This window comes from Sus scrofa, chromosome 18, assembly GCF_054392235.1.
Source record: "Sus scrofa isolate SSC_HxYL_T2T_F1_AM1 chromosome 18, Sscrofa_HxYL_maternal_Yorkshire_Landrace_v2.0, whole genome shotgun sequence".
Taxonomy (NCBI): domain Eukaryota; kingdom Metazoa; phylum Chordata; class Mammalia; order Artiodactyla; family Suidae; genus Sus; species Sus scrofa.
In genome coordinates this window covers 54,739,643-54,751,096 of record NC_139400.1, presented here as the reverse complement: position 1 = coordinate 54,751,096, position 11,454 = coordinate 54,739,643, and the positions used below count along the sequence as shown (strand labels likewise).

At 40.7% G+C, this 11,454-nt stretch overlaps 1 protein-coding gene across 3 annotated transcripts in view; it reads right to left on the bottom strand.

The window, feature by feature from the left end:
* Positions 1 to 7,822: 7,822 nt before the first annotated feature.
* SKAP2 (src kinase associated phosphoprotein 2) overlaps positions 7,823 to 11,454 on the bottom strand; it is a 153,036-nt gene continuing 149,404 nt past the window's right edge. For all 3 annotated transcript variants that reach the window (XM_021078832.2, XM_085005662.1, XM_021078833.2), the window contains exons 12-13: positions 10,584 to 10,685; positions 7,823 to 10,152 (exon numbers count right to left, since the gene is read on the bottom strand). In XM_021078832.2, the coding sequence (XP_020934491.2) occupies positions 10,593 to 10,685 (93 nt within the window). In that variant the 3' untranslated portion in view covers positions 7,823 to 10,152; positions 10,584 to 10,592. The remainder of the gene's footprint in view (positions 10,153 to 10,583; positions 10,686 to 11,454) is intronic.

Genomic DNA, 11,454 nt, shown 5'->3' with positions numbered 1-11,454 from the left:
TCCGTTAGGCAAAAATAGCAATGAAGTGCTAGGAAACGTACATTGTGAATAAAATAATCTTTAGAAAAGAAGATATGAAATGAGATTATTTTTATAGTATAACATGGATCCAATCATAGAAGCATATTTGGGGTAATTATATCAATTTTTAAAATTCAAAAACTGTTTAAAAATTAAGGCACTAAATGCTAAGCTATGCTGTATTTCCAGCCTTGGTTTATACTTCCATTTGAATTAAGTAGAAATCAGTACAGAGTATTTATTGCTATTAACCACAGCACCAGAGGAAGCAAAGCATGGTATACTTGGAACTCAAAATTCTCAAAATTTAGGAAGAGGGGAAAAAGTTTTAGGGCCGAGCTTTAATCGCAGTTACTACATGCACTGTTTTCTCAGCTGCTGTCTTCCTCTTCCTAAGGAGTTTAGTGATGAAAATACATTATGAAAGTCATGGTTTTCCAGTAAAGTTTAAGATAATAAGAGAAGCTCTCGTTTTAGAAAATGAATAACAACAGGTACACTATATGATTATGTTTCTAATAAAGTTAATGGAATTGATTTATGGCTTAAAATAATCAAGGACTCACAGCACTGAACATTCTTTTAAAGAGAAGTGCTACACATTAGCTCTATACCATAGTGACATTATCAAACACGTTACTGCAATTATAGACATCATAACATTATCGATTATAATTGCTGGGCTAAATAATGGAAACTTGCAAGACATTGTATGACAACAAATATAGTTAATAATCTTAAATAAACTCAAACTTACTTCGATATCCACGCTTTTAAGTAATTCAAGACATGAGAAATGAATTTTTTAAAAAACCAGATCACGAAAGCCATTATTATTTGAAGGAATATGCTCAATTTTTTTAGATAATTTCAATTATTTAAGAGTCCTTTGCATTTTTTATTAGCTTTGCCTAAAGTTATAACATTAAAGCATTAAGGTTACGTGTAATGAGGTTCTGGTTTGCCCTCATTTCTACGTTCCATATTTTCACAAACTACAAATGGAGATGAGTGCTAAATTACAAAGCTAATTCTATCAAATAAAATCGTCTCATTCTTAGATATGCAGCTGAAGAAAATGTTTAACTACACAGTGTATATTCACATACAAACAATCACAGGTACCCATCTGGAAAAAAAAAAAAAAAAGATCACGGAGTGGACACTGATCAGAGGGAACCTGTACAAAAATTTTCCCTAAAGTGTCTGTTAAAAAAAAAAAAAAATTCTCTGCCAAGTCCAACCAGCTACAAATAACATGTACCTAAAGCAGCCTATTATTCAGATGGATAGTCTTAAATATCGAAAGTTTGTTTTGACATTTTACAGACAGAAGCAACATCTCTGTCATTGAAATCTCCATTACTAGAAAATGACCAGAGCTTGCAAACCAAGGGCTGGATTCAAAAATGTATTTAAGATTAGAGAGGAATTTAAGCTCAAACTCCTCAAAGATGACGGACATCAATTCTCATTAGCAAATAACAAAACCAACAGCTCATGAACAGCATTCTGAGCAATATTATAGCTAGTGCTGAGTGTTAAAAAAATTGTCCCTTGCTCACTTTTGGTGTGAAGACATTTTTATTTTGACCCATCGTTTCATTTCAGTTTTCACACCCTCCAGTGCAGGAAAGCCGGATTTACACTGCTGTTGGGTTTTGAAGGCACCTCCCAGTATAATTTCACTTGAGCATAATTACATCCTGTGAGGGCGACAGACCAAGGCTGCTGGTATTTTGCAGACGAGGAAACTTATTTTAGGACCCAATGCATTCGAGAACCGAAAACAGAATTTTGCTTGACTCCAATTCCCCTTACGACCTGCTCCGAACTGCACATCCCTGGGACGGCTCTGTCCCCAGCTGAAGGAAAAGAGTCCTTTTTCCTAAAGGGGTCGGGGTCACTTTGGCTTCCAGAATGATATTTTACCAAAATTGGCAGTCACTCTATAAAGGATGTTCACTCGCACACAGCCCTCTGGTTTCCCTTACAATTCAACAGCTACAAGCATTTCAGAAATTTTCTAAAAAGCCATCTTCTCTGAACCAACATTGAATGAACCCCTGCCCCTCCGTTTCCCTCCTCATGTTAGAAGACACACACAGGAGAAAGGACCCCTGGTTGGCTCCCAGGTAATCGCCTGGGTTCAGCCATAACACAGTCAGAGGACCTTTTATGTCTCGGGGCACTGCTGGTGACCAAACCTGCTGAGCACTGCACGAGCCTCAGGCTACCTGGGGCTGTTCCTTCCCTGAGTTTACGTCCTGTTTTCCTTAGACCATGAGTCTGCTTGGGAAAGACTGCGGCCGAATTCTATGTTTGAAATGCCCCTAGCACACAGTTGGCACTTAAATATAATTATTCAAAATGGAATCATTTAATTAGCTAGGAAGAGAAATAGAAGCCCTGAGACGATAATAAAGAATACAGCAAATATGCTGACCGACTGAAGCAAAGCAACAGATAGAGACCAAAGCGCACTTGCAAGATGCTACATTTCAGGTTTTCAGTTCAGGGTGCACGTGACGGGATAAACACACAGTTTTATATACCTTGCTTTTGCTGGGTTCACAGAAAACAGAGAGCACGGGTGATGTCGATAGCTCCGCTGAGGACTAGGAATTCTCTGTCTCATGCCTCCTGTGACTTAGCTCCTTGGGAAAGCTGGCGGAGGGAGAAAGTGGTAGAAAGCCATGGAAGCAGGGAAGGATGGCGACTCCACAGAGCGTGAGTGTGCGAACCAGGAATTGGGAATGAGTCGTGTGTCCATCTGGATGGAACAGGTTATTTTACACCAATGAAATCTACTTGGTGGGCAGCTGGAGACCGGGACAATGTGAGGTCATTCGCTCCCTGTCCTTGAGGAGCATGACATTCTGGGTGCCAGGCATGGAAGCCTTTCAGAGAACCAGAGACTCCTGGGCAACTGAACCCCCTTGTTTTGGGCTATGAGATGGCCAGTGCTCCAGGCTGCACTTGGGACCATTGGGGGGCCAGTCTCACCCCTCCCCAGGCTAAATTCCAGAGCCCTCTAATCCATGTTTGTTCTTATCTTCTGTTCCCCAAACCCCAACCAGTCTCCAACCGCTGAGATACAGAAAGATCTAAAATATTTTTTTATTTAGAAAACAGAGACGACTTTCATGTTATGCCCTGTACAAGGCATTATGTAGATGCCCAAGGAATAAGACCTTGTACTTAAGTGCCAGATATTTTCTTAAGAGAATTCACATCTCAACAAGTAGAAAACGTCTTACGTCAGACATCACTCAGTTACAAAATCACACAAGTTTTATAATGACGTTTATACACTGACTGTAAAGGGCTGAACAATTTTATTTCTTTGCCTTTTTAGGATTGCACCTGTGGGCACACGGAAGTTCCCAGGCTAGGGGTCGAATGGGAGCTGCAGCCACTGGCTCACACCACAGCTACGGCAATGCTGGATCCAAGCCTCGCCTGCAACCATAGCTCACGGCAATGCCGTATCCTTAACCCACTGAGCAAGGCCAGGGATCAAACCCACATCCTCATGGACACCAGTCAAGTTCATTTCCACTGAGCTACAAAGGGAGCTCCTGAACAGTTTAATGATAATCTTTTAAACTGCCTTTTTTTTTTTTTTTTTTTTTTTTTTTTGTCTTTTTGCTATTTCTTTGGGCCGCTCCCGAGGCATATGGAGGTTCCCAGGCTAGGGGTTGAATTGGAGCTGTAGCCACCGGCCTACGCCACAGCCACAGCAACGCGGGATCCGAGCCTCGTCTGCGACCTACACCACAGCTCACGGCAACGCCGGATCGTCAACCCACTGAGCAAGGGCAGGGACGGAACCCGCAACCTCATGGTTCCTAGTCGGATTCGTTAACCACTGCGCCATGACAGGAAACTCCTAAACTGCTTTTTTTCTAAAAAAAAAAAAAAAGAAAGAAAGAAAACAAAACCTAAACCAAAACTGTCCATTTAAACACCATTCCCCAAAAACAACTAATTGGAAGCTATTTGAGGCAGAAGCAGTCAGCTTTAAAGTCCTCTCCAAAGTTGCCTTGCCTGGTCAGTGTCCTTGGGCTTGACCTGAGGAGATGGGAAGAATAGAAAAGGCTCCAAAATGGTCCCTTTGCCCAGGGGATTAAGACCTGACTAGCATCCATGAGGATGTGGGTTTGATCCTTGGCCTCACTCAGTGGGTTAAGGATCTGTCATTGCCGTGAGCTGCAGTTGTAGGCTGCAGATGCGGCTCAGATCCCACATTGCTGTGGCTGTGGCGTAGGCTGGCAACTGCAGGTCCAATTGGACCTCTAGCCTGGGAACTTCCACGTGCTGTGGGTGGGGCTGTAAAAAGAAGAGAAAAAGGGCTCCCTTTGGCATCGTGTCCTCTCTTGACTATGGTGCCTTGACTTTCTATTTTCAGCCAGACTGGAAGCTCACGGCTAGAAACGCTCTAGCATTAACGTTTCTTCTCCATTGCGCATTAGCTGCTCTGCATGACACAGCCACCACGGTCTGCTTTAAGACTACATGTGGCAAATGCAGCTGACCAAGTGTCAATTCCCGAACGGCTCTTTTCCCACGATCCAGACTCTATAAGAGTGATGGCATCATCAGCAGTCAGTAAGCCTTCTAGAGCACCTACAACAGGCAAAGACTAGAATTAAGTATTTGGTCTGAATTTGTTACAGTACCGGGAGGCAGAATGAATTGGAGGGAGGGAGATCTGGTAACTTACTCCTCCTGGACCTCGGGACAAATTATGTAACCTCAGTTTCCTAACCAGGAAAATGGGAAGAAACAACAGAAGGGTTGTTAGAAGGACTGACTGAAAAGCACACAGCACGACAAGCAGTCAACACTCAGTTAATATTAGCTGTTGCTATTAGGATCTTAGTTAAACTGCTATCATCATTTTGACATGACAGTAAAGAATGCACGGTTTTCTAAATGGACTCTCCTGAAAGCTGGAAGGGGAGACAGTGTGTGGGAAGCTCCTTATTTACTGGGATTTTCTCCTCTTCTAAAGCAGTCACTTTTTTTTTCCCCTTTTATAAAAAAAAAATTTTTAGGGCTGCATCCGTGGCATATGGAGGTTCCCAGGCTAGAGGTCAAATCAGAGCTTTAGCTGCCAGCCTACGCTACAGCCACAGCAACGTGGGATCCGAGCTGCGTGTGCAAATCTACACCACAGCTCACGGCAACGCCAGATCCCGGACCCACTGAGCAAGGTCAGGGATCGAACCCGCATCCTCATTAAAGCAGTCATTTTTAACGTGCCTACGCTGGTGGCATGAAGTTTCTCCCTTGAGAGTACCTATGCGACACTCTCCTCAAACAAGAGTTAAACGGCTGCTCAAGCCACAGAGTGGCATCTGCTCTTAGTCTAGCAAGAGTGATATTTTTACATAATAAACAATAAACAGACAAGTCTGTTGTGTACTACCTGAGTAATAGCTAAGAGAAGAAAACAGTGAGAATGGAGAAGAGAGAAACCTAAGGAAACATTTTTCAAGGTCCCAACATGAGGAGAAACACTTATAAGATGGGCTTTGGGGGCAATTTCTCGTTTCACGTCTTTGCACACATGCATAAGGATTTTAACTGCTCAATTTCCAGCCCTTCTCCCAGCCTTACAGACCCCAGCTGAGCACTGGGAGGCCCACACCTACTTTCTTCGTTTATGTTCCTTTCATCTTGGGACTCAAAGCACTCAAGTTAAAAGAACAATACAGCTTTAAAGAAATAGGATATGAACTTTTTTTTTAAGACAAAAAAAACTGAATTATGGTTGGATTGGGCAACTACTGTGAAACTTCCCACTTTCAGAAATTCCTTTTTGATCCATCCAAGGCTTCAGCTAGACTGCTTCCAAGATCAGAAGCTTGGATCAGTTATTGCTCCGGGGGAACGCAGGGCAGCAGGGATGTGGGGTGTTCCGGGAAGTGTAAGGACATTACTTGCCCCACGTCGCCTGCGTCACCCGTGCCTTCTCTGCAAGAGTGACAACACTAGACCCAGGAAAGGGAGAGAGGAAACATCCAAAGACTGGCTGCCACATTCAACTTTGCTGCTCGTCACAATCTCACTCAATTCTGCTACCAGCAAAGCCAATCCAATCTACTTGCTGACGGTATTATGAGGATAATGAAGCTGCTTTTAAAGACTCAATACAGGGGACTGACTTTTTTGACTAAGAGAACACTGTCAGTCAGAAAGCCAATGAACTAACTGATAAAGGCATTTTCTCTCCCAGATTTAGAGAAGTCAAGCTCTTTTCTTCTTAAATCTTAGATTCTGGGGGGGGGGGATCAGTTAATTAATAAACATTTACTGGATACACACCATATACTCTGAAGTATCATGCTGGCAATAAATCATGTTTCTGGTCAAGTAGCGACAGAGCAGATTCTACCATGGAAAACAAGAAAAAGCCCCTGGAACACAGCGTTAACGAAATGTCATTCCATGTACAAAATTACAAATACGTTTGTAAGTTTTTACTGCATCAGAAGCAGAATGTTACACTATTCGAGGTCCTAACAAACATTCTAGAAGAATTCAACTACAAGGCCGAGGACGGTAATATGGCTGAAGGTGAGAATGTCCAGAAACCCCCTGTTGCCAATCCAGAGGATCAAGTGTGTGAGTTACACGTTTGATTGCAGGTTAAATTTGTAGAAAGATACTTTAATAATATACTATTTATTTGTTTCTCTGGATTTCAGAATACTCAGGATTTTACTTACAAACCAGGCCATTTTAACAAATGCTTTTATATTGTGTATATGAACTACATTCCTTTAGGCTCTGAGTGAATCTGTGTTTTCTACGGTATGATTACGTTTTAATCCCCACCACTTCCTTCTTTGCCATATGGATTGCTTTTCAATATTCTCCAGTCTACTGAACTCAAGAGAAGTAAAAGTAACCTCTGTACAATCTATGTCTATAATTCCATTCAACAACTGAAATGGGAACAAGTGATTTATCTGAAACGTGCAAGTACTTGGATTTGAAAATTCTCACAATGCTGCACTCAGTCTTCCTGATGAAGTTTAAGATTTTCCACCACGTGTGTGTCAGGGTAAGTGTTCTCGTGGAGGCTGAACTGCAAAAACCTGGATTTCTAGTGTACAGCTCAGCTCTGGGTTCTGGTTTTGAATCATGACCCTGGGAGGCAGCAGGCTCTGAAATGAGCAGCAATAAGTTAGACTGAAGAAATTATAGGAAAAGTAGGAATCACAAGAGCTACGAGAGAGTCTCGACTGGAAATACTTTAGAAACAACTGAATGGAACCTCTCCTCTTTGCGAAAAAGCCTATATCCAACGCTAATGGCAAAAACGCCTCCACATACAGAGAGTTCACCTACAGATGGTTGAAAAGTGATTTTCTATGATCCCGTAATACCTTATATAATTATCTGTAATTAAATTAGCACAAGATAAAAATCACCTACTTAAAACAATATAAAGTATTCAAAACAATTGCTACGCTAAACAACATTCTTTTTCATAACAGAAACTGTCATATACCACAAAGTGGCAAAAACAGAATGGAGCGAGCCGTGGTTAAGTGTAAATCCTACAGCAATGAAAGTAATTTGTATTATCCTTACTTCTTTGAATAAATTCAGATGACATCCCTATTTCATTTCTTCATTCAGTTTGGAGGCCAGATGGCATTAGAATCATTTACTTCACCTTGTTGTGCTTAATTACTACAATCAACACACTATTTTCCAAATTAATCATAACAAAGTAATTTCATTAGTAACACAGCAGGCTGTTGAATTATTAGCATCATAACAGTTTGCAAACAATTAAACTTTATTTGAACCTTAAAAATTTGCAGAGTGGAACATTATTGTAAGATCTAATGGCAATAGAGGACAAATTCAGTACAGAGCAAATAATCAAGCAAAATGCTATGTAAAATATGACTTACAATCACCTTTGGAAAAAAATGAGCTCTCTGACTGTTCATAGAAAAACAAATAAAAGCTAAGCAAACATAATGAGAACACAGCAATTAGCATATTTTCTAACAAGCCCTGTTGTTTAAATTCTCATTAATGATATTATTACGATCTTGAAGAGAGGCTGATATACTGTCAAGGGTGTAAAGAAAACTTTCTTCCTCCTCCTACACGAATGATTTCACCACATGAACATAAAGTAGTCATGAGCGGAAAGGATTGGCTGCTTTTCCTGTCATATCAATTAAAAATGTTTTATTTCCCTTCTCCCCTCCCACCTACATTCAAGTTTGAAAAGAACAAAGGCCAGAGGAGCTCTGGACAGAAGTAGCACTTTTTTCTGTGCCATCACCATTCAGAGCGGCTCTCTGGCATCCGCTGGCAAAGGACTCCCTCTCCTGGATTGACTGTAAAAGGAGAGGCAAAAGCCTTCGAAACGCTTTCGTGTCGAGGGAGTTTGTGCCTGAGGGGGGAGGGTTCCAAGTGGGCTCCTTTGCGACGAAAAGCTGCTGCCATCTACTGGCCCAGGACTAAAATCTTCCCTTAGACCAGAAGCAGCAAACCCGCAGCCGCAAGAAAGTCTATCGACATTTGCAGCAGAGCCAACAATTGCTTTGGCTTTTCAATCTCTCAGGCTTTGAAAACCAACCTACTTAATTCATCTCTGGTTGCCTCGCTTTTGCCACGATGATTTCGATCTATTCCAGTGGCTCTCTATTAGGAAAAGATTAACAAGTGCACAGATGACTCTCTGAACGCTTTCACTTGACAATGCCCAATTTATATAAACCAGACTTCACCCACAATCCCTAAAATTAAGATTTTTTTTTTACATGTGAAATCAGGTGACCACAGTATGGAGGGGATAAAAGTAAAATATAAACTGGGAAATATGCTTATAAATAATAGAGGTTTTTCAATATGGTCAGCTCATTTGCATGGCTCGAATCCTTATCTTTAAAGCAAAGATCTGAAAAGTTCAATAAAGGCAGGACCTTCTAATCAATGATTCAAGATTAGCAGATTATATCTACTCCAAATAACTGTCCAGTCAGCAGCATATTCTGATATATATTAAGGCCATACTGGACCCTTGCAGGCCTTTAAAATACCTTTGATTTCAAATGTACATGAAAAAAATAACGATCGAACGCCACAAACCTCCCTCTGGAAGTCCGGCTACCCTCCGCGTCGGGCTAAGGTTACCCTCCCACTCACCTGTTGCCATATGCTCCCATCATGACTTCGACACTCCCCTCTCCGAGCCGTCGTGTCCTCTCATTGCTTTGAGAAGCACAGCGGAGGCTGAGAGCTGCAGCGCTGGACTCTGACGGCACAGTACCGATCAGGCAGGGTAAGAGGCTGCTCGGCTGTGCCTTCTCACTTTGAGAAGACACTGAGACTCTCCACGCCATCATTATATCATACGAGTGGCAGAATGGGACCGCTCACAAATTTTTTATTTCATTAAATTTAAAGAGAACTACAGTAGAAAATGTCGGCAAAGCCATCATGCAACCAGAGTATTTGTTACTGGTAAAGGGCTTTGCACAAACCACAGTTCTGGTCTGCACATGTGTTGCAGAAGGGGCCAGCTCCTCTCATTTGCAATTCCACCATTTCTCTCTTGTGGCTGTATTTGCCAATCAGTAAAAATTCTTTCATGAAGACATGCTACTACTGTATGAAAAATAAATACTAAGATAACTCATCTACGATGTTTTAACAAAACTACATTCTTCAGCTAGCAGCTACCCAAAACGTGCATGATATATTCAGTTGAAATGTCTATGAAATTATACATTATACCCTAAAAAATAATTGATATCCAGTATTAAGAGAAATTACAACTCATCCTAAAAGTAGCAATGCTATGTGATACATATGAAATAGTGCTGAAGTCTTCACACACATCAAATGAGTAAATAAAAACTATGATTATTTCTTTGCAAGATAGCAACAGGTATAATTTTACTGCCTGCATTTAATTTACATTAATATCCTTCCTTTAATTTCACATCAGAAGCACTTTATAAGGAATGCATAAAATAACAAAGACAATGATGTTTAACAAAACAAAGAAAGGTTATGAGCTGTCACTCGTGTTTTCACGATGACTCCCCATCCCAAGCATTTGCAGATGAGCAGAAGAATCTTCCTTTTCTGCAGACAGAAAGGGAAAGTTGCATTTTAATTTTTTTTTCAGTCAAAATGTTGATTTTCCCTGCTTAGAGAAAAAATTACACTTTTAGCCCAGGGGAAAAAAAAATGAATGTGTGTTCAATATTTTGTCAATTCGGCTCCTCAGAAAGGCCATAAAAGTGGTATTTTACTAAAGAGGAGGAGGTTTGGGAAAACAGCTGGTTATTCTCAAAGGAATTTTCTCTAAATAATCTATTTATTCCCAAAGTAAACTCTCTGAAGTTATTTTTAGAATAAAATCAGATTTTTCTTTAAAAAAAGAAGATGATTTGGGAGCATGATCTTCGTGTTATCAGAAAACTATAAAGACTTTTTAAAAGGCAAAGACTCATAATGCAGAGACCAAGAGAACATATGAGCTATTACAGAATATTGGATTAAAATGTACTTACCCAGGACTCTCAAATATCATACATCTCCATTATGTAGGCTTTCGGCACCAAGCCAATGGCTCCCTTCATTTCTCCTACCCACCAGCCATATCTATTGTATTCCTAATTGAAAACAATATGCAATATTAACCTTTAGACTGGTGTAAGTACAATGTCGTTTGTGTGCAACTTCTTAGAAATGTTATTTCTTTTTATAAAGTTATAGGAGCTTGAGCTGCAAATTGAAACATTTTCATCTTTTTGTTTGTTTCTGGACACTTTAAAAATGCTGTTAGACAAAGATTTAAATGAACGTTTAAGACAAAGCCTGTTTAGCCTGTTGAGTCCAGCGCGCAAACACAGAAACAGTCACCTAGGACAGGAACCTAGCAAACGAAACTGCATGAGGAAGTCGGTTCCCTGGGGCCCTTTTCCTTCTCTCTCCCACCCCCCCCCCCGCCCCCCACAACCTGGGGGACACCTTTGACCATGTAAACACCCCTGCTAGAGGCTACAAGGTCACAGCCGAGGATCCTTATGATACTATCTTTGCCTTCAAGGAGCTTATCATCTAGCAAGATAGAATTATATATATTTTTTTAAATAAACTGCTTAATTTCTAAACTCATATGACCAAAAATGATTTAGCATGTAGGAGACATGTCCCTTTTTAGGAAAATCTAACACATGAGAGTAGGCATTTTCAACAGAGAAGCTAGAGAATACGAAAAACACGAATAAGCTGTCCCCACAGTGGCTTTCCAAAATAATTCACAAAAGGGCTCCTTTTAAAAAGATTCCTGAACGCATTCATTGTTGCTCTTATTGACAACAAACTACATCAGGTAAAGGACGAATAGAGGAGATGTAAGGGTGGTATTAGAGTCATCCT